Source organism: Euleptes europaea, chromosome 6 (assembly GCF_029931775.1).
Source record: "Euleptes europaea isolate rEulEur1 chromosome 6, rEulEur1.hap1, whole genome shotgun sequence".
NCBI classification, from domain to species: Eukaryota; Metazoa; Chordata; class Lepidosauria; order Squamata; family Sphaerodactylidae; genus Euleptes; species Euleptes europaea.
The window spans coordinates 51,501,198-51,524,096 of NC_079317.1; the positions used below are offsets into that span (position 1 = coordinate 51,501,198).

The window sequence follows — 22,899 nt, forward strand, 5'->3', positions numbered from 1 at the left end:
GGTTTGTTGGCTGCATGCATGGAGGCAGTTTCATTCCAGAGCCCTGCAGTAGCTTTACGCATTGAGCCAGTTGCATCCAAGTAATATCAGATCTGACTGGAAGACTTGCTCTTGGAACTGGGTCCAAGGTGGAAGGAAGGTTGTTCCTTTTACCTTTTCATAGAGGCAAGTCTTGGTAAGAGCGGACAATATCACTGCCAAGGCATGTCGGCAACAAGCGCGGGGTTGGGGGATCAGATTATATTCCCATAAGAGACTGCTTCTTCTGTTGACTCATGAAGTTGTCTTACACTGAGTCGTACCATTGGCCTATCAAGGTCAGTATTATATATTCTGATTGCCAGTGGCTTTCCAGGGAGATGCAAGAGGTTGAATCTAGGACCGTCTGTATACCAAGCTGGTGCTCTTCCCCACAGCCCCTGTTCTTATCGCTTCTCTGGCAGCTCATCACATATAAGGAATCTTCGGCATACTGGCAGAGCTACCAGGGCCATAGAGATGCACAGCTTGAGAAGTTATATGGACCATAATGGGTCTTGCCACTTCTTGCTTGAGAAGTTATATGGACCATAATGGGTCTTGCCTGGAGCTAAATAGGATGCTGCATGACATGACTTGGTCTCCCGAAAAGGTCCAAGAGCTGGTTAGAGATAAAGGCTTTGTATTTTAAAAGCATCTGCTTCTAGTTTACTGTCAACCATTTGTTGTCCCCTTCTGTAATCAGAGAGCAACAGGAATATCGTTGGCTATTCTGCCCTGTTCCTAATAATCAGGATGGGCCAGTGTTTCCCAGGGACGTCCAGGTTCCTGGGAAGGGGAGAGTGAGCTTCCTCCTGAACATATCACTCAGGTCAAACAGGAGCAGCAAGGATTTGGGGGAGGGGACATCTTTGCTTCTTCTCAGAATAGGTTGACCATCCAATTGGCCCTTTGGGACACCAGCCTGGTGCAGGGGAATACAAGAAGACAGGTGACAGCAGAGAAGATACATGCTTGCTCTGCTGATCCAAGATCTTTCATGTGAGATGAGGTTTTTTTCCAGTGCTTCCCTAACTTTTCCATTGGAAAAATTGAAAAGGTTCTCAGACTTTTCCCTGCCATTCTTCATTCTGAGGTTGAAACACCATGCCCTAAAAAGCATTCTATTCATTCTAAAAGAAGAAAAATTCTTAGGAGCTTCTTTTCAGTATTCTCCCAAATTTTCAAATTTTTCTCTCAGAACAGGGTCCTTCCATGGGGTATGGGACAGAAACTATCCCCCCCCACACCTTTTCCTGGTTTTTTTTCCTGTGCCGTTACAGGTCTAGGTGCAGAACAATGGAGTCTCAAGATGCTTATTGTGATCTAGAAATTTTTTTGCAGGCATGTGATTGACCTTTTCACATCACCTTTGCTCAACAAAATGCCAGGTTCACCTCTAGGTTTCTGGAAGGAGCAGAAAGCATTGGTGGTAGATTGATTTCCTGCTCTTCTGTGTGCTTCTCCCACTGTTCTTGCTTTCTCTAGAACCCTTGTAGAAATTTATCTGACCTGATTCCAATGGAGTTAAAGCTGTCCCTCATTGGCCATTAGATTTTGTTCACATGGCAAAGCAAGCCCTTTGTATATACCTGCTACCTGTCTCAGAGTGTCGTGTCCCCGCTCTGGTAGTGAATGGGGAGGAATAACCCTCTCAGATATGCTCCATCCAGTAGAAAGAAGAAAAGTTAATGAGAAGTCCAGTGTTCTTTACAGAGGAGTAGAGGAGAAGGCTGGGATGATTTTCAGCTAGCCTGTATGGGTTCCAGACTGTCCACAAGATCATATTACATCATTATCAAACAGGACAGATAACACAACTTCAGATAAGCATTTCGCCATGGCTTCATTGCATATAGCAGTATTTTCAGGCAGCAGCACTGTGGAAAATATTTTCAAAACCCGAGCAAGGATTTCTTAGAGGAACCAATTATTGAAATGAGATATTTGTGATAATGCGATAATGGTTGTTGCTTCAAATTAGAGTAAAACCAATATTCAGAGGAAGAAAAAAAATTGTGTACTCTAGCAAGGTATTTGCTGCATCTCCTCCGAATGGAGAGCCCTCTTTGAAAAATTAGAATGGCTTATTCAAAATGGTAGAGTAGAATCAGCTGCTTAAACAAAGTATGCTGCTTCCGATCTTGCTGAAAAATATTCAACCCAAAAACATGGTATTCCATATTAATTGATCTACAAGCAGTCTTTGATTCCATTTCAGCACTTTTGGGAGAAAGTAGGTTGCCTAATTTAATTAAACAGCTGTATGCTGCTTCTGAGTTTGGAGATTTTATGATACATTTGGTGGAGATTTTATGATACATTTGGTAGATAACACATTCTGTTGATATTGTACATTTACGAAGCAGAAATCACAACCCAACATTTGTATGGGGTTTCTATTTGAATTAAAGCATTTAGATCTAGTATAGAATCCATTCAATCACCTTTCATTTGTGTACTTTTTTGGAGTGCCAAGATGTGGGCCTTGTCAACTGTTCGTTTAGAAGCTGGTATGAAACAACTGGCAATCCTACCTGGGTGTTCTGCCATAAAAATTTAGGTAGGCTTTATCTTTGTCAGAAGATTTGCTGGTAGTAACTTAAAACTTCCTGTGTATTGCCACCTCTTTCTGGTATGCTCTAATGCATTATCCACTGCTGGGCTATATGGCAGAGGATTTGCCCTTGTGGATCTCAGTTGCCGGAACATATAACATATTTGTTTGTAGTTTTATGTTGAGTTGAGAGCATCTTTGATTACTCCCTTTCTTGTTACCTTCTGAAATCACTCTTATGATTATCAGCTCTTCTCTCGGGCAGTGACAGGAGTGTTACTTTTACTGTTTGTCAAATATATTTTAGCAGCCTTAAAAATTTGGGTAAATGTTCCTAACAAGGAAACATTTAAAATTTGAGGGCCTGATTTCCCCCTTCTTTCGTTTATATTCTCATTGCTGCCTATGTCTGTGATTCGATGGGCCTTCTAAATTGTATTTTTTAATAAAATAAATATAACATTTTATTTTTTAATATTAAGATTTTAGTAGTTGGATGTTTTCCTGTCTCAAAGCCACTGTGCTGTATAGACATTCCCAGTGCAATGAATTGGTTTATTGCTGGGTTTTACTGCTCCAAAATCAAATGGATATATATTCTTTCTCTTTCCCCAGTATAACAGGAATTTGATCTTTTAGCTGAGAGTGACAGAGGGAGCTGTAACCCAGAGCTACTAGTTTCTTACACTGTTGCTGTTGTAATGTTGGAGCCAGAGTTATTCATCACCAGAACAGTCTTCTCCTTCCCTCATTTGCCAGCTGGGTTCTAGTATCCAACCATAAGCTTCTATCTTTGGCTATAGTCCGTGAAGAAACCACCTGAATAAGGAGCTTGAGTTACATCCCCTGTTAAGCAGTTGGCATTAAAGAGCTGCTAAAAGCCTTCCTTTATAAAAGAAGAGTAAACAGGAGATCTCTGAAAGCACAAGGGGAAGAAAAATCTTCAGGTGGTTAGTGAAGGTGAAGAGGAGGAAATAGACAGCTAACAGTGGTGCACATAGCAAAAAGCTAATATCTGTCTATTGGAGCAAGAACAAATTAAGCAGCATCAGAAAGCAGTATAAGGAAAATACCTGTTCTGAAATCTTGTTATCTTCAATTCATAGATGACCTGCTAGTGGACATAAAAGTCTCCTTTAGCAGATTGCTGTTTTGCATGGGATTATAAAAGTTGATCAGAAATTATTTTTGAATATTACATATTTGTTAACTCACAGCAGACAAAAGTTTGCAGTAGATTTTCCATTGTAAGTTGTTTATACTTTGTGATAGTGTGGCCTAGTATCTTTCCAAATGTAAGGTGGAGCTTCCTTGTGAAACAATCTGAGTAACAAGTTGATTTAGATACATTTCTAATGTATCTGAAGAAGTGAGCTATGGCTTACGAAAGCTCATACCCTGCCAAATGTTGATAGTCTTTAAGGTGCTACTGGACTCTTGCTCTTTTCTACTGCTATTGACAGACTGATGCATGTTAGTGATGTGTGTGTTCTTGAGTTTGTATTGTTAAAGTTGTCAAAGATTGCTATGGATAAAATAGAATGTTTAAATGAATACGAACACCAAATGTAGGCACATCTATTGACCATACTAAATTTATTATCTCAGACTTCAATTCTAGTGGTTTGCTGCAATCTCTTAAGAGAAATGCCAGTGATGTCCAATTAAGGGATACTAGCGTCTGAAAGAGAGCACTTCTAGTTGTAATCTTTCAATGTTTGTTATATATAAAACAGACTTAAGGGGTACAGCTTGTTTTTTTAACTGTGAATAATTTTCTTTGCTTTGCATTTTGTTTCTTTCTTGTTCAGCCCAATTGCTAGCCCTTGTCAAAACAAATCTCATGTGCCATCCCCACTGAACTCAAATGGAGGCATCAATATTGTTGTTAAAGAAGAACCAGTGGATGAATACGATTATGGGCCAAGTGCATGCATAGAGGGGATAAAAGTGAAGCAGGAGGAAGGAGATGAAGAGACAGAAGAATACTCCAGTAACGATGATTCAGGGGACAAGCAGCTGAAGAAACACAGTGAAATGGGCAGAAAGGAAGTGGAAACTGAATCCAACAACCCAGCACAGAATAGCCAATTGGGTGTTGCAAAAGCAAAAATGTTAAAATTGGATAGTGGGAAGATGCCTGTAGTCCATCTAGAGCCATGTGCAGTCACCAGGAGTACAATAAAAGTCTCTGCTCTTTCACAATCTGTGTTGTCACCTTCTAAAAGTGAGAGATCGCCACTCAGTTGTTCAGTTGATTCTTTGTCTACTTGTTTTGAAAATAATGATATTTCTAGCCCTTTAACAACCATGAAAAGTGAGGAAATGGCAATTGAACAAATTTCTGAAAATAATATTCCACATGGGTGTTCTTCAGCAAGAGATATGCTATGGGAACCTGAAGCATATAGCAATCTCACTGTAACAAAGAAAGCATCTACCTACAGTGTCAAGACAACTCCATGCAGTGGGTTGTCGTCAGCAAAAGATAACTCGGGGAAAAAGAAGACAAGTTCATTTAAGACTCCTCTGTCCCGCAAGGGAATTGTTGGTAACCAAAAACTTGTGATACCAGGCCCACGGAAAAGAGGAAGACCACGGAAAATAAAGTCATCAGTGGCTGGACAAGCACTAACATTCACAGGAAGCACTTATGTCTCATCAGGGCCTTGCGGCATCCATTTAGATGTTAAGCCTGATCTTGAGGATGTGGATGGAGTGCTGTTTGTTTCATTTGCATCGAAGGTAAATATATACCTGAATTAACTTTAGAGTTTTCAGAAATAGTAAATAGTACATCAGAAACAGAAATAGTAAATAGTACATCAGAGTTGTTCCTTATATAATTAGAAACTTGAAGTGTGTTTCCCACTGAACTGTGGATTTTACAGTCTTCATAAGCTTGTTATTGTGGGTTTCTGTATTATCACTCTTCATCTGAATGTAATGATTTAGATATTGCAGTTTAAATAACAAAGGGTCTTGTAGCTTAATGACTACCAAATGTATTTTGTCACATAAGCTTTTGTGAGCCAGAGCCTTTCATGAGTCTGAACAATTCTGGTGAAGTGGCCTCTGGCTCACAAAAGCGTATGCCACAATAAATGTGTTAGTCTTAAAGGTGCTGCAGGACCATTATTTTGGGCATAGCTGAGTAACACGGTTAACCCCCAGCTCTCCTGCCCTTGAGGTTTGTATGCTTCTGTCTAGATCGGTCTGCTTTAATTGACCCTAGTACTTCCATGAATGGGTTTAGATTATCTAGTGGAAAGTAACATTTTATTAAGATAGTTAACATTCATTTTAGCTCTTTTTAATATAGGACGCTCTTGATATCCACACTGTTGATGGAGTTGAAGAGAGAGAAGACCTTCAGAGTATACAGACTCTTTCACTAGCTCCGTATGATACATGCAGTGATCCAGGTAACAAGCAGAAATTTGGCTTGGTATTACCTTTGTTATCACTAGGCTTGAAATTAACCTATCATATGGGGCAAGGAAGAATCTCTTCCAGGTGAGCAGAAATAACAGAACCTGGGTTGCATCCTCCCTAACTGTGGAAGGTGCATGTAAAGGCACTCTTTGCAAACAAGTGATATGGCTCTGCTTGGTTATGAAAAGTTGGAGGTGATGTCTGGGGCTTCTTCCATCCCTTGCCTGAAAGACTGGTATCTAATTTCATGTGTATTTCAAGAATAGAGACTGCGTCCTACGTGGGGCACCATTTGGAAGGCTGTGTTTTGGTTTTGTAGAGATATGTTATCTGTCTAGTTGGAGGAGAGAGACAGAAAGAGAACAATAGTCCACCCAGCTCTGTTATGTAGCTGGGCAGAAATAAGTAGCTGGCTGCTTTTTGTTTTCTGCCCCTTTCCCTGTGCTAGAGAGAGAAAGACTTAGAGCACAATGGTCAGACAACCCATTATGTTTCTTCTGTGATTATTTTTAAATATTTTTCCTATTGCTGGGGGTGCTTTTTCAAGGAGGGAGAACAGTTCTCTAAGGGTGAGACTCTTAAACCCTTTCTCTCTGTCACATCTGAAATGCTTATTGAGGAAGAAACAGAGCACTGTACTTCTTCCCCAAAAAGATGAAAACATCTCGGGATTTTGTTCATCAGGACAACTTCAGGAAAAAAGGGTTAAATAGATGCTTTATCTCCATTTTATTCTTCTCAGTGGATGTATTTGGGGGGGAAAGAAAACCCATTATGTGTAATTTCACCCTGAGATTTTTTTGGTTTAATTTAATTTATCAAGCTGAACACTACTATGAAGATGATTATCTACTTTCTCTTATCCTGAGACAGATAATTAATTAATTAATTGTGATGCCTGTTCTCAGCATCTATAGTGATACAAAGAGTACCACATGCATGCTGAGGTTCTTTCTTGTGTTCAGAATTAAAACTTTTACTTCTAAGCATGGGAGTTGCAAACAACTTACATTAGTTCTGTGCTGCTAAGGAAAATAAAACAGTGAAACACACTAGCTGCCTGTTTTGGGGTATAGATCTGTGTGTGCATGTGTGTAGGAGTAGCCCCCTTTCCATGTTCAGGGAACACACAAGAAGAGCCTTGCTGACCCAGACTAGTCATCAGTCTAGTTCATTCCAGCATTCTTTTTTGCTCAGTGGCCTACCAGGTGCTCTAGAGCAGTGGTTCTCAACCTTTTTCCAACCGTGGCCCCCTTCCGACCTTGTTTCCTTCCTGTGTCCCCCCTGCCTACTGGTAGAAAGGTTTTTAATGTTTACATTTAAATGTTTTGTTTGTAAATAGCCAAGGAACAAAGAAGCATAAACAGCCACACAAAATGCACACATGCAGTTCTTATTGGGAAACTGAAATTTACAAAAAATACCCCACAAAAAGGGAATACAACACGCTAATAAACAACAATGTTCACATACAAGGGAGAACAAAGCCTCTACCACTGTTGCACAAGATTACAGCGATACAAAAATCCACAGTTGCAAACGATGCATAGAAGTGCAATGAAGAAAGTCATGTGTTAGGTTTTCATGTGTTTCTGTTTTCTTCACTTCTCACTTCCCTCTGTGATCTCCTAGTCTCGTGCCGTGGCCTCCCATTTATGCAATTTTCACCTGTGGCCTCCTTGGAATATCCCGGGGCCGCTGGGGGGCCATATGGCCCCAGGTTGAGAACCATTGCTCTAGAGGGCCAATAGATGGGATAAAGGCCTTCCCTTGCTGTTGCCTACTAATACTGGTATTCAAAGGTTTGCTGCCTCTGAATATGGCCTTTGAATACTACTAACCCTCTGAATACTCTTAACCCTAACCTAACTTCTTCCCAATTTCTCATGACTTCATTATTGCTTTAAAAAACTCTGTTTAATTGAGCTGGAGCCAGTATAGAAGACAACTGATTCAGTAACGGATTCTTCTACCACCACCAAGTGATGTAAAGTTAATATATGCTTAGGCAATGACACGAACCTCATGTGCATGCAATGTATTCTGATGTGAAGTGATAAATTAGCTTTGTACTTCCACTGAGGATTGCTGAGATACATCAGAATAAAGTCACTGCTGAAAATATCAGATGCCACAGTGAAATGTCTAGGCCCCTTGGAGACTTGGCACCTGGGATTTGTCAAGCCCCTTTTTTAATCATCTTGATTGCCCTGTACTGTACTTTTTCTTTCTCTGTAATATCCTTTTTGAGACACATTGCTGAGAACTATACACAGTATTCCAAATGAGACTGTGCCATAGATCTGTGCAAGGGAATTACAATATTGGGTGGTTTATTTTCAATTCTTATCCTAATAACCTCAGCACAGATTTTGCCTTTTTTGCCTTTTTCACCATGGCTGCACACTGAGTTTTCAGTTTTATTGAGCTATCAGCTACAACCCCATGGTCTCTTCTCAGTCTTGGCCAGTGTAGTAGATAGAGATGTGAAGATCAGGGGTGGGGGAATGGAAAAAAACCGGGGTAGGGGCGTTTTTCCTGAGGTCTTCCCCCCCCCTTTTTTTAATAAATTTTGGGGAGTGTTGAAAAACCTCAAATGAGATATGTTCTCTTTTAGAACCTGCACCTCGAAGGATATATAATCTTCATGAGGGACACTTAACAGGGCATTGCTTTTCAATTGTTGCATGTTTTCTGTTGTTCTTTTGACCTGACTTATGGTTGACCTTTCCACCTCCACCTCAGACCACTGTGACATAGATAACTATAGATTGGGTTAAAAGTAGCTTAGTGCCCTAACTTGCTGGAGTGAGAAAAGATCAGAAGGAGATGAGGCAGAAATTACACCAAAGCTTCAAAAGAGAAACTCTGAAAGTTTCATTGAAAACTGAGCTCCGTTGAATCAGATAGCAAAAATTAAAGTACGTGTGCTAAGATAGCCTAGGGTGCATCAGCTTGCAGTTTTCTCTCAAGTATTGGGTATATTTTCAGTTTTGTTTGTACAAAACTAAGGCTTTTATAACTGTTAAAAGTCTGTAAAATATATCAAATATTGCTGTTTTAAAATGCAAGAAAGTTATAAGTGATGCATTTTATGTTGTTAAAGCAGTAAAATTAGTTTCAGTTTGACTGGGAAGTAAGTATTGCATAGATTTCAATTTCCCCTAAATTTCAATTTATTCTGGGCGGAAAACTTTAGTGGTTTCAAAATTTCTGGAAATTTTACATCTCTAGTAGTGGGTGGGAGCACTGAAGCAGAGCGAGGGGAGAACTTGGATTAGAGAGTTGGAAGCAATCAGGTTATGGTAAAAATGTTCCTTTTTTGACAGATGGTCAGAGGATACAGCAACTAGAAAAAGAACTTTTGGAAGATCTGAAGTCTTTTAAGTACAAGCAAGTGATACATCCTAGTCTTCAAGAAGGTAAATATTGACTTAAGCATGTCTGCCTGTCAAGTAGTGGATGCATTGTTTTAATTCTGGGACTCCTGTAGGTTGTCATTTTCTTTGATTTCAGACTATATTATTTTCTACTCTAGTAGAATCAGTAAAAAGGCTTGGGTGTCGATGATTCAGATATCATTGTATTTATCTCCTTATAATGGTTACAAGATCACATACAGGATGGGGGAGTTGCGTGTTTCTTCACCCTAGCTTCTATCTGGAATGAATTCTAACACACACACACACCACAGTTCTCTTTGCCCTTCTATTAACTGAGTCACACGTAATAGTCTTCCTTAACTAGAATGTGAAGCTGATCAGCAAATCGTAGCTGATCAGGAAGTTGGGTTGCATCCAGATGTCACATGAAATTGTAATTTATTTCAATTACAATTAATTGTACAAATCCTGGTTAGTATCCTAGATGTTCATACTGGCCACAGTCACAGTCTGCTGCTTTCTTCTGTTCTCACCGCAAAACAGAATCCAGATGTTTTGCTGAGATCCTTCACATTGCTGGTCTGCTGGCAAAGTCTCACTTTGTATAAGGTTTGCTTGCTACTGGTCAGTTACAACAAATGGGAGCAAATTGGGAGGGCCTTAAGAAAGCCAAGACTCTCCCACTTTAAAGATTAGCTATTTCCCTCCCTTTCCAGCTATTTCATTGAATTCCTGATCTTTTTACAAATAAAAATCTTTTCCAGAAGACAGAGGGGAGAAAGCCCATCTTACAGTGGAGGGACGCTAGAGTTGGCCGCAAGAGGGGGTGAGGGAAAACAAGATTTACCTCCCTCACCAGTCCCCCTTTCTATGGTCTAGTATTGTTTACTGTAGACATACAAGTGGAACCCATGTGGACGGAATAGGAGAAACCCCATTACCTCCTCACTGGCCCACATTCCAACACTATGTCTTCTTCTCCTTGCCCTTGACAGCCTTTGCTCTCCCTCTCTCATAAGAACATAAGAAGAATCCTGCTGGATCAGACCTCTGGTCCATTCACTCCATCATCCTGTCTTGCACAGTGACCAACTAGATCTTCTGGAGGCTAACAACAGATCACAACTGATCACAGAGGCTGAGGCCTTCCCCTGTTGTTGCCTCCTGGCACTGGGAGTCAAATGTTGACTGCCTCTGAACATCGTCATGGCTGGTAGCCACGGATAGACCTATCCTCCGTGAATCTATCTAATCCTCTTAAAGCTGTCTATGCCTGTGGCCATCACTATATCCTCTGGCAGCAAATTCCACATTTTAATCACTGTCTGTGTAAATAAGTATTCAATTTTGTCCGTCGTGAATCTACTGCCTGTTAGCTTTATTGGATGCTCTCGAGCTCTAGTATTTTGGGAGAGGGAGGAAAAGTTCTCTTTGTCAACTCTCTCCACACCATGCGTAAATTTATAAGCCTCTATCATGTCCCCCCTTAGTTGTCTCTTCTCGCTCTGAGGGAGGAGAGCGTCTTCAGCTCGTGGTCATTTACATATCCTTGCTAGGGAGGCAGGAATCAAAATATATACTAGGCCTTCCTGTCTCCCGGGGAAAGTGACCCCCTCCTTCCTGAAAGCTCCAGTTTTGTTTCGTGCCTTCGTTAGGGAAGCAGTGTCTGCAGCCTCCGGCTGCCATTAGTGCTTAAAAAGGAAACTTGCTTGTTTTTAATTTCACTTAGTCTTAGAGTAGTTTAGTACTAGCGCGTAGTCTTCCTCGTTCCCCTTGTCTGTTCCCTGTTTGTTGGCTCCTTCCTCAGGCTAAAATTTTCCCGCCTAAAAAAGATGGCGGCAACCATTAACGACGAGTATCTCTCGTCCATGGATTTCGACCCGGGACTGCTTACGACCGCACATCAGAGTCGGAAAAACTCAGCAGTTGACCAATTGCCAGAAAAACCCTCACCGTCCCCTCTCAGGGACTTAAAGCGCAAGAGAGCACATACAAAGAAAGACAAGGGAATGAAAAAGGCGAGGAGCTCCGCCTCCGGAGCACGGAGTACAAAGAGCGGTGCGGCTTCTAGCCGGGCATCAGGCGCCAGCGTCGCTACTTCGGTAGCAGAGAGTGTTAAAATAGGCGCGGCTGCTAGACGGTTGCCAGCACGCAACGAGACGGCTCCTTTAACTAGCGCGGCTTCTGCAGCCGCAAACAAGATGACTGGCACGGCTCCTAGCTAGGCACCTGGAACCAACGGTGCGGCTCCTAGCCCTTTCACAGTGCCCAGGAATGTTCCTCCCTCCATGGGAGAACAGACCTCGCTTCGGCCGGCTCAGCAGACCTTTGCGCTGGCCCCGCAGATCACCACTTCAGTGGCACCCGATCTGCAGCTGATTTCCCCGGGCGGTAATGTACAGCCGCGTGCATCGGCTCCGGCCGAGGGGGGGCTCGCCGCCTTACGATCGGAGCTCACAGAGTTCATCAGAAGTGTTTTTGTAGAGGGCCTGCAGGCTATACAAGCTTCCCCCACACCATCTGTAAGAGGCTTGCCTGATCCCCAGGATCCCCTGGAGGGCTCTAGCCTTGACCATGGGGGTTCCCATCTGTGGGGGATGTTCACGGACTACCAAGTCCACCAAGAAGGCCACCTCCAGGCATTCAGAGGCCAGCATATCCCCAGAGTCCCCTGACGATGAGGCAAAAGAGGAAGGCGAGTTTTCCTCAGAAGAAGATACCCCCCCTCCAGAGGAGAAACAACTCAGATTATTTCCACAGGAGGATTTCACTCCCCTCCTTTCCAAGGCCTTAGCAGCCCTAGACCTCTCAGATACTCAGGACGCTCAGGCTCCTGAAAACCTGCGGGGCTCCAAGGAGTTCTTTCATAGGCACCATGTCCTTTCAAGGGCCACCCTGGTACCTGAATATTTTACTTCTTTGATTATGTCTGAATGGGAAAAACCCCTAGCAGTTAGACAGACACCAGCGTTTATCAAAAAGTTCTATACACTGGCTAATGCCTCTACACAACTGCTCCAAAGCCCGGTTGTGGAGGCTCCTGTCACCGCATTGCACTCGTTTGACCTAGTGGCAAGAGATGGTATGGGCTCCATTCGGGACCCTCTGGATAGAAAAGCGAGCTTGCCTTCAAGAGGGCCCACGAGGCCTCCGCCCTCTCCATTAGTAACTCAATAACATCTGCCCTCATGTCCAGGGCGGCAATCTTGTGGACGCGTAAGCTGCACCAACTTATTCCAGAAGAAAACAAAAAAGCCTTAGAGGGCGTCTCAAGGTTTCTAAAGGCCGTTACATTTCTAGCCGACTGGAATTCATCTAGAGGTTCCTTTAGGCGGGGAGGCTGCTCCACAAGACCTCCCCGCTTCTCTCAGACCAACACTGACAGGTCAAATAATGGGTCCCCCCAGTCCAAGCAGTGACACCGGGGCCTTCCCAGTGGGGGGCCACCTGAGTCACTTTGCGGCAAAGTGGGAGGCTTCTCACGCAGACCACTGGGTGACTCAAGTGATCAACAGCGGCTAGCTAATCGAGTTCCGACACGCCCCCCCCCAACAAGATCATCTCTCGCCCGCTCATTCTTGGCGGAGAAAAACTCTGTACGAGAGCAGCAATACAACATCTGCTGGACATACGAGCCATCGAACCAGTCGAGTTCTGAGAGCTATTATCAGGGGTCTACTCCGTGTTCTTCACGGTCCCCGAGAAGAACGGGAACTGGAGGGCCATCCTGGACCTGAAGTTTGTCTACAAATTCGTCATATACAAACGGTTCAGGATGGAGACCCTGAAATCAATCACCAAGACGCTAAGGCCAAGAGCATTCTTGACATCGGTGGAGCTCACTGAAGCCTACCTCCATCTTCCCATCCACCGGAGATTCCTGAGGTTCCGGTTCCAAGACAAACTATCAGTTCAGGGCACTCCCCTTTGTCCTTTCACCGGTCCCCAGGGTCTTCACCAAAGTCTTAGTGACCATAATGGCTGCTGCCCGGAAGCAAGGTGTCCAGGTACATCCGTACCTGGACGACATACTTATATGTGCCCCATCACGGGAACTCAGTCTGGCCAACACAGACTTAGTCATCCACCTGCTCCAGGCACAAGGGTTCCTGATCAACTGGGACAAGAGCAACCTGATACCGTCCCAGAGACTCGTCCACCTGGGAGCGATCATTGATACGCTTACCACCTCCCTCATTCTCCTGAGGGAGAAAGTAACATGCAATTTGGACCTGACCAAGAAAACCTTATCTTCTGCTACCTCTCGCCTCATGGCCCTGGCCAAGCTGCAGGGCCACATGATTGCCTGCATCCCGACAGTTCCCTGGGCCCGCTACCATGCCAGACCGCTGCAATGGTTCCTCCAACCCCACCAACAAGACATAGCCCGGAAAAGAAACAGGACTCTAGCCTTGTCAAGTCCACTCCGCCTAGCATTGAAATGGTGGACCAACCCACACAACCTATCTAAGGGCCGTGCCTTCCTTCAAGACCCACCCATACAGATGTTCACGGATGCCAGTCTGATGGGCTGGGGAGCCACGTTCCAGAATCAACCGGCTCACAGGAAAAAAGAAAAAGCATCAACTTCTTGGAGATTTCAGCTAGCCTGAAGACTCTCCTGCACTTTGACCCACAAGTGATTGGGAAACATCTGCTTGTCTGGACAGACAACGTAGCTGCCAAGGCCCACGTCAACAAGCAGGTTGGCTCCAGGTCTTCCAGTCTCCACAAGCAGGTGTCGCTGATCCTCGACTGGGCGGAGAAACACCTAGCCTTGTTAACAGCCGAACACATCCAGGGCATCCTAAATGTACAGGCGGACTGGCTGAGCCGACAACACCTCGAAGAGGCCGAGTGGTCTTTGAACCCAGCGATATTCACACAGATCTGCCTCAAGTTCGGCACCCCTCTGGTGGATCTATTTGCAACCTCGTCCAACACTCAACTCCCGAAGTTCTTCTCACAGTACCAGCAACTGACAGCAGAGGACACAGATGCCCTTCTGTCACCCTGGACCTTGGGCCTCCTGTACGCATTCCCTCCTCTACCGCTAATCCCAAGGGTCCTCAGGCGTATCCGCACTCTCAAGGCCACGGTTCTTTTCCTGGCACCAGACTGGCCAAATCGACCGTGGTATCCAGCGCTTCGAGAGATGTACATCCGCCCTCAATGGCGCCTCCCACACAGGCACGATCTTCTCCTCCAGGGTCCCATTTGCCATCCGGATCCCAGGTGGTATTAGTTGACCATATGGACATTGAAAGGCGAAGTTATACCTCGGAAGTCACCGACACCATTCTGGCATCCAGAAAGCCTGCCACCCATCGTATTTATGGTGCCACCTGGAAGGTTTTTGCCACCTGGTGCAATCGCAATTTAGTGAATCCACTCAAACCCAAGACTGTCAATATCCTCTCCTTTCTGCAGGAGGGGAGGCAACTAGGGCTCAAGACCTCTACTATGAGACGTCAATTAGCCGCCATTGCGACCTTAGTTCTTCACATTTCTGGATATGCCCTCAGCAAACATCCACATATCAGGGTGTTCTTACGGGACGTTAAATCCACCTCTCCGGCGGTTATCCATTGCTTCCCCACCTGGAACCTTCGCACCGTCCTAAAGGCCCTTACGAAGTCACCGTTTGAACCACTTAGAACGGTCGATCTACAGTGGCTCCGAATGAAGACGTTGTTTTTAACAGCTGTAACCTCAGCCAGAAGGGTCTCAGAACTAGGCGCCCTATCTATTCTACCCAATTTGTGCGTCTTCCGTAAAGGTAGAGTGGTACTACGCACGGATCCCACCTTCATCCCAAAGGTGAATGTGCGATTTCACCGCGAACAGGAAGTGGTGCTGCCCACCTACATCCCTAATCCTGCTACTCAGAAAGAAAGGGAGTGGCACTCCTTGGACATCAATAGGGCCTTAAGAATTTACATTAGACGCACACAACATCTTAGGTCCTTGGACTCCTTATTCATCACCTTAACAGCCCCCAACAAGGGGAAGGCGATGTCCTGAGCCGCCATCACTGGCACCATTAAACGATGCATTACACATGCATACAAAGCAGCAGGCTTACAGTCCCCTCTCGGTATCACAGCACATTCCATCAGGAGTGCGGCCACCTCGACAGCCTTCAATCATAGTGCATCTGTGGAACAGATTTGCCATGCAGCAATGTGGTCGTCGGTTACTACATTTACAAGGCATTATAGGGTCGACCTAATAGTCGAAGGAACCACCAACTTCGGAAGAAGGGTGTTACAGGCGGTGCAGGATACCTAATAGCACCCACCCTTTTCTGGCATAGCTCTGGTACATCCTGAGCTGAAGACGCCCTTCTCCCTCAGAGCGAGAAAGAGCCTTGAATTACTTACCGTGAAGGCTCTTTCTGCTCTGAGGTATGGAGGGCGTCTTCCCCTCCTGATGGTACCTGCAACAACAACAACAAAAAAGAACCATCGCCACACTCAGCTGTTCGTGCTCCACATATTGAGTTTGTTTTTGCTGACACGAATGTTACAGGGGAGTCTGTCCTTACCCCTCGTTGTTATTTGTTGTACGGAATGTTAGTTCCTCCATGTTAGATTATTACAATACGTTGTTTTTCAAGGGTCTTTCCTGTTCATACCTCATTTTAGCTCTACAACTACTGGAGCTTTCAGGAAGGAGGGGGTCACTTTCCCCGGGAGACAGGAAGGCCTAGTATATATTTTGATTCCTACCTCCCTAGCAAGGATATGTAAATAATCCCGAGCTGAAGATGCCCTCCGTACCTCAGAGCAGAAGGAGCCTTCACGGTAAGTAATTCAAGGCTAAATATTGTCGAAGGCTTTCACGGTCAGAGTTCATTGGTTCTTGTAGGTTATCCGGGCTGTGTAACCGTGGTCTTGGAATTTTCTTTCCTGACGTTTCGCCAGCAACTGTGGCAGGCATCTTCAGGGTAGTAACACTGAAGGACAGTGTCTCTCAGTGTCAAGGGTGTAGGAACCCCTTTCTGACTATATATTACTCTTCCTACACCCTTGACACTGAGAGACACTGTCCTTCAGTGTTACTACTCTGAAGATGCCTGCCACAGTTGCTGGCGAAACGTCAGGAAAGAAAATTCCAAGACCACGGTTACACAGCCCGGATAACCTACAAGAACCAATAATTCAAGGCTCTTTTTCTAAACTGAAAAGTTCCAGACTCCTCAGCCTTTCCTCATAGGGAAGGTGCTCCAACCCCCTAATCATTTTGGTTACACTCTTTTGTTCTTTTTCCAGCTCTGCAATGTCCATTTTGAGATACAGTGACCAGAACTGTGCACAGTATTCCAAATGAGGCTTCACCATAGATCTATATGAAGGCACTGTAATATCAGCTGTTATATTTTCAATCCCTTTCCTAATACTCCATAACATACATGTTGCCCTTTTCACTGCTGCAGCAAACTAGGTTGACACTTTCATTGAGCTATCTACTACAACCTTAAGATCTTTTTCCCTCTCAGCAAGTTCAGACCCCATTAGCCTATACTTGAAGATGGGATTTTTTTTGTCGCAGTGTGCATCACCTTACAGTTACCAACACTGAACTTCATTTGCCACATTGTCACCCACTGACCCAATTTGCAGAGATCCTCCTGGAGCTCTTCACAGTCATCCTTGGTTTTTATCATCCTGAATAATTTAGTGTCATCTGCAAACTTTGCCCCTACACAATCACCCCTAGTTCCAGATCATTTATGGACAAACTAAATAGTACCGGCCCCCAATACTGATCCTTGTGAGACCCTACTGCTTACTTCCCTCCATTGTGAGAACTGTCCATTTATTCCTACTCTTTCATTCCTGTCATTTAACCAATCTTTAATCCATATAAGAATCGATTCTTTTATCCCATGACTGCTAAGTTTACTCAGGTGTCTGTGGTGAGGTACCTTGTCAAAAGCCTTTTGAAAATCCAAGTATATAATGTCTACTGGGTCACCGTTGTCTACATGCTTGTTCACTTTCTCAAAAAACTCCAAAATGTTGGTGAGGTAGGACTTCCCTTGGCAGAAGCCATGCTGATTTCCCCTCAGCAGGCTTTGTACTCTATGTGCATAATAATTTATCTTTGATTACTAATCTACTACTGATTTGCCTGGGACAGACGTTAGGCTGACTGGCCTGAAATTTCCTGGTTCCCCTCTGGACCATTTTAAAAAAAATCAATGTAACATTTGCTACTCCAGTCTTCTGGCACGGTGGCTGATGGATTAGTAGATAAACTGTCTCACATTTGAGTTCCCTAAGAACTCTTGGGTGTATGAACTGGAGACTTAATGGTTTTTAATTTCCTCACTCTCCAGAGTGTTAAGTGGGAGAGAACCTTTCTCAGGATACCAAGCAAGTCTCAGAGTCTGACTTCTTTGGGAGGGGAACTGACTGATGATTTGTAGTTTTTGGAGGAGTTCACATTTACACCGTGCAACTCCAGAGGCTATGGGAAGGCTGATCTTTACCTCAGGAATAAAAGCCTGACAGATAACTGTTCTCTGCACCCAAAGGTTAACATCTGAAATGTTATATAGTAACTACATTTAGAAGGCTACCTGGGTTCCTTCTGTCAGTAGAAGATTGGGGTAAAGACCACCTTGCTGCCCTGGTCAAACTACACCACATACTACCTCTTCTTAGGCATTTAAAACCCTCACCTTCATTATATGAAATCACTGACCACTCTTTGAAAATGTATGGGCACTTAAATGTTCTTAACTGTGTAGTTAGATAAAGGCCAGTAATTTTTATTCTAACCAGTGTTCACAAAATGTTCAAATATCAAATGTTCCTCAGCCAATAGCTTTATCTTTACAAAAGTGTAATGCTGGCCCAGAGGAAAGGTTTTCTCTCTCTCTTTTGTTTACCTGATTTCATATTAAAATTGTTTGCAAAATTGTATATAATTACTGGTGGCATTTTCTTGTTATAGTGGGACTAAAGTTGAATTTTGTGGACCCAACAATGAGTATTGATCTGAAATACTTAGGTGTGCAACTGCCACTAAGTTATTCAAATGACTGTGCTTTGTGGAAAACCCTGGGGACCAATTCCTGCTCTGCTGGTAAGGTCACATCTTTTTCTGCAGATGTTGTGGTAGAGCTTGAGTTGTAGACTAACCGTGCAATCCTGAAGGGGGGGGGCAGAGCTGCTTAGGAGCTCGTGTGACCCCACCTCCAGCATCCATGCTACTTGCACCGTGCAAAGGGGCATTGACTCCGGTGCAGGGCAATTTACAACGGCTCTGGGGAGTGATGCAGCAGCGTTTTGTGCCAGTTTCTAGTTTTATAATATCCAACAAAACTGAGTGGTTCAGTTTTGTTGGATATTATGAGGCTGAATTCTTATATGTATTTACATATATGTGTCTAATAGTGCAATCCTAAGAACACTTCTCTGAGAGTAGGTTCAATTGATTGGACTTGAGTATGATTTTGAGTATATAGCTTAGGATTGCTCTGTAACCATTTTTGACTCTGAATGGGATCAGGTTATGACATAAGGGGATTTGTTTATTTGGTGAATGTAGGAACTTGAGCTGATATGTTTTACAAGCAACATTCCCAGAACACTAGCAGCAGTGTTTTTATATCTCATTAAAATTTGCTGTATGTACAGCGCCTCTCTAAACCGAATTACACTCTTCTGATTCCATTTAATTCAATGGACTTGGAGCAGTGTAACTCTAAGGACTGCACAGTTAATGTTGCACACGTTCATAGTATCTCTGATTGATAACTAAGTTGTCTTTTTCCCTCCTCCCAGATGCTGGGCTTCCCTTTGTTTCTAGAACTGGGAAGACAAATGATTTCACAAAGATAAAGGGATGGCGAGGGAAGTTACATAATTCTTCAAAAAATGAAGGTAAGAAACTTTGAAGATGTTCATTTTTTTGTTTGGTTCTTTTGGGGTGGGAGGGGAGAAGAAAGAATTCTGCAGTAACCTTCCCTCACTCGTTATGGAAGACAACCACCGTGTTGTACCTTTGACCTGTCTCCCCATCCCTATGCAGGGCCTCATGGCTTCTGTTAATGAAATCTTCTGTTAATGAAATACTCCCCTTGATCTTATGAAAAGTAGCAGTCTCTTCTAAGAGCCCTATCAGCTTACACTTTTAGCAATTGAAGTCCATTTCGTCCTCAGGGAGGAAAACAAAGATGGCGCCTGTGACTGGAGCATTCATCACCACCTGTCAAGTGGATTCCTTCACCCTAGAATTTCCTTCATGTATAGCTATAACCTGGAAACTTACAGACCTGACCTAACATCTACCAAAGCCAAAAGTGTAACACATATAGGATGTAAAAACCTCTTACCTTCTTACAAGGCCCCCTGGCTCGATCCCCAGGCCAAGAGCCCTTTGGCCTCTGATGAGGAGGAGCCAACTGTATACATGTTTTGAAAGAAATACTGAGGTTCTCTATTTTCATATAACCCAATGTTAGCATGTAAGTTTCACTAGCAAAGAAGCATGGTCATAGCAGTTGTGATTGCGAAGTCTGCTAGTGTGAGTCTTTCTTTGTTCTAATAGTCAGTATAGTTTTTTTGCCATTACTGACAATTTTGTTGCAGGGAGTAATGAAAACTAAAGTAAAACAGTACCTGTTCTCCACTTAGTAGTTTTCCTTTGAAGTGTCCATGGTGGTTGTGTGTGTGTCAAGTCTCAGCTGACTTATGGCGACCCCTTTTTTTGGGTTTTCATGGCAAGAGACTAACAGAGGTGGTTTGCCAGTGCCTTCCTCTGCACAGCAACCCTGGTATTCCTTGGTGGTCTCCCATCCAAATACTAACCAGGGCTGACCCTGCTTAGCTTCTGAGATCTGATGAGATCAGGCTAGCCTGGGCCATCCAGGTCAGGGCTCAAGGTGGTATACTTATGCATAAATGCACAAAGTACTATGATGAGAGAGCTTTAGAAAGCTAGGTACTAGCTGTATTTTTAATAAGAGCCATGCTGAATCATACCAGTGGTCCGTCTAGTCCACCATCCTGTTTCACACAATGGCCAACTGGTTGCTATGGAGGGTCAACAAAGAGGGCACAGAGGACAAGTCCTTCCCCCTGATGCTAATGTTTGAAGGTTAGTGTAGAATTGGTAACAGTTTCTGTGAATTTTTGCTTCCTACTGAGGCTGTTTGGGTATGGTTTCCTGCCACATCTCTGAGATCCTTTAGAGAATCCTTATCACTCATCCCTGCTAAACTGAATTAGATGGGTGTCTAGTTACTTCAGCTTTACTACTCAGATTAAACTCTCTACATCAGTAGCTGCCACCATCTATTGAAAGAGCCATGGAACTCTTACTACCAGGGTTAGGTTCCTTCCGCTAAGAAGTATAATTCGGTATCCTAGTTAGAATTTTGCCAACTTTCAGCTTCTCTCCCACCTCCTTACTTCACAAGTTATGCCTGTTAACATAGCGAAATAACTTGACTGCAGCAAAAATAAATAAAATAAAAATGAGACCAGAATCAGACCAGTTGTCCAAAGGAAGTACTTCACTTTGTTTCTCCTGAATCTGTTGCTCATTAACTTAATAGTTTCTAGTATTGTGGCAGAGAGAGAAAAAGTTCTTGCTTCATGTTCTCCGCCCCATGCATGATGCATAATTTCATAAACCTCTGTCATGTCCCTTCCCCCAGTAATCTTTTCTCTAAAATTAAAAGATCCCTTCTTAGCCTTGCTGTATAGGAAAGTTCCTTAATAACCCCTTAATAACTTTGCTTCCAATAAAATTATCAGAACAGTATACAGGATTCTAAATGCAACTGCACTTTGTTCAAAGGCATTGTGATAGGGCTGTTTTGTTTCCAGTTCCTTTCCTAATAATCTCTAGTATAGAATTTTCCTGTTTTGTTCTGCACTCAAGCATTGCTAATGCTTGTTTGTAGAAGAAATCATGTCAAAAGACCAGTGTTTTAGGTTGGAATTCTACAGCCCTTTCTACCTGTTGGGAAGAAAGGCATAACCAAGTTCAGCGCTGTCTGGCTCCATGACCAAAGATTCATTTCAAAGACCCCCCCAGCTGGTGAGCTTTAGAACTAATCTTGTAGCCCAACAGAACTGTGAAATAGATTCTTGGGCACAAGATTCAAGAATGGAAGCAGTTGATTTGGTGATTTAGATAGTTCCTTTGTGTTAGATTAATTCAGCTTGTCATAGCCTTTGCACATTAGGGTTTTTGCCACTGTATGGAGATAAGAAATGAAACCTAGGAACAAGCAGTATTTGTGTAACAGCTGTTCTATTAAAAATGGAAGTAACTCTAGCCAATCCAGAGGATATGTGTGAAATAAAAGGATATTCCTAACTTCCCCACTCACCGTGTGCAGAAAGAAGTATATGCCCAAATCAGGAGATCATGTAGTTATGAAATGTGGAATCTCCTTAAGTTGAACATACTTTATTAAAATATCTCGGTATTTTTAAGTTCTCAAAATTAGAGGAGAATGTGTCATTTATTAAATGCTTACCATATATACTCGGGTATAAGCTGACCCGAGTATAAGCCGAGGTGCCTAATTTCACCCCCAAAATGGGGGAAAATTAGGCACCCGCATATAGGCCGAGGGGGAAATGCAGCCCCTCCCCCCCCCGCAGGCTTACCTTAAGGCGGGCAGGCGGCGGCCCCCTCCCTGCGCCCAGGAGGCCGCGCAGGCCGCTCCTGGCCCGCAGAGAAGGCGCGCAGGCAGGCGGCGGCTCCCTTTCTGCGCCCAGGAGGCCGTGCGGGCCGCTCCTGGCCTACAGAGAAGGCGCGCGGGCAGGCTGGTGGTTGCGGCGGTAAATTTCCCCCCTCCTCCCCACCGTATTGATCCGCGTATAAGCTGAGTTGGGCTTTTTCAGCACTTATCTTGGGCTGAAAAACTCGGCTTATACGCGAGTATATACGGTATTCTATAGTGGGCAGAGCATGGAATAAGATGCAGAAGCCCAGCTGATCTCACTATGTGGGGAGCATGAAAAGTAAAATGTGAAGAGACCTGTAATATTTAATGCAGATATAAAGCTTTCAATTCCAGAATACGATTTGCAGTTTTATTCTCAAACAAAGATGTTGTATGTGTGTGCCAGACAATAATGTGATCTTGTTGTTAAGGCATTTGACCCACGTGCTGAACTATCATTTCGTGTATTCACTCAATTACCCAGGATGCCACTAATAAGTTGTATCCTATGATTCTGTTCTGCTAACTGGGAATATTTTTGATGATGTATGGCACCTTCCACTACTGGAAGCCTCCTCCATTAACAAAATTGTAGGGTCTTGTTTATTTTGTAACATATGGTCTAAAATCAGTTAAATCCAGTTAAAATGAGTTTAATTAAACCAGTTTTTACACATAGGATTAAGGGTACTGCATAAGTAGTACTGTATAACACAGAGGTTTAGAATCAAGAATATGAGGGTTTTCAATGAATAACCGTAATTTAGTTCAATTTTTATATTATTGATTCCTTGAATGAATCGCTCCTT

The 22,899-nt window shown here is 43.5% G+C and overlaps 1 protein-coding gene across 1 annotated transcript in view; it reads left to right on the forward strand.

Annotated features, from left to right (window-relative positions):
* Window positions 1–22,899, forward strand: part of LOC130478723 (MAX gene-associated protein-like) — a 60,326-nt gene that overhangs the window by 3,214 nt on the left and 34,213 nt on the right. Inside the window, exons 2-6 of the mRNA XM_056850908.1 lie at window positions 4,387–5,320; window positions 5,898–6,000; window positions 9,340–9,432; window positions 18,358–18,489; window positions 19,191–19,289. Coding sequence (XP_056706886.1) covers window positions 4,387–5,320; window positions 5,898–6,000; window positions 9,340–9,432; window positions 18,358–18,489; window positions 19,191–19,289 — 1,361 coding nt within the window. The remainder of the gene's footprint in view (window positions 1–4,386; window positions 5,321–5,897; window positions 6,001–9,339; window positions 9,433–18,357; window positions 18,490–19,190; window positions 19,290–22,899) is intronic.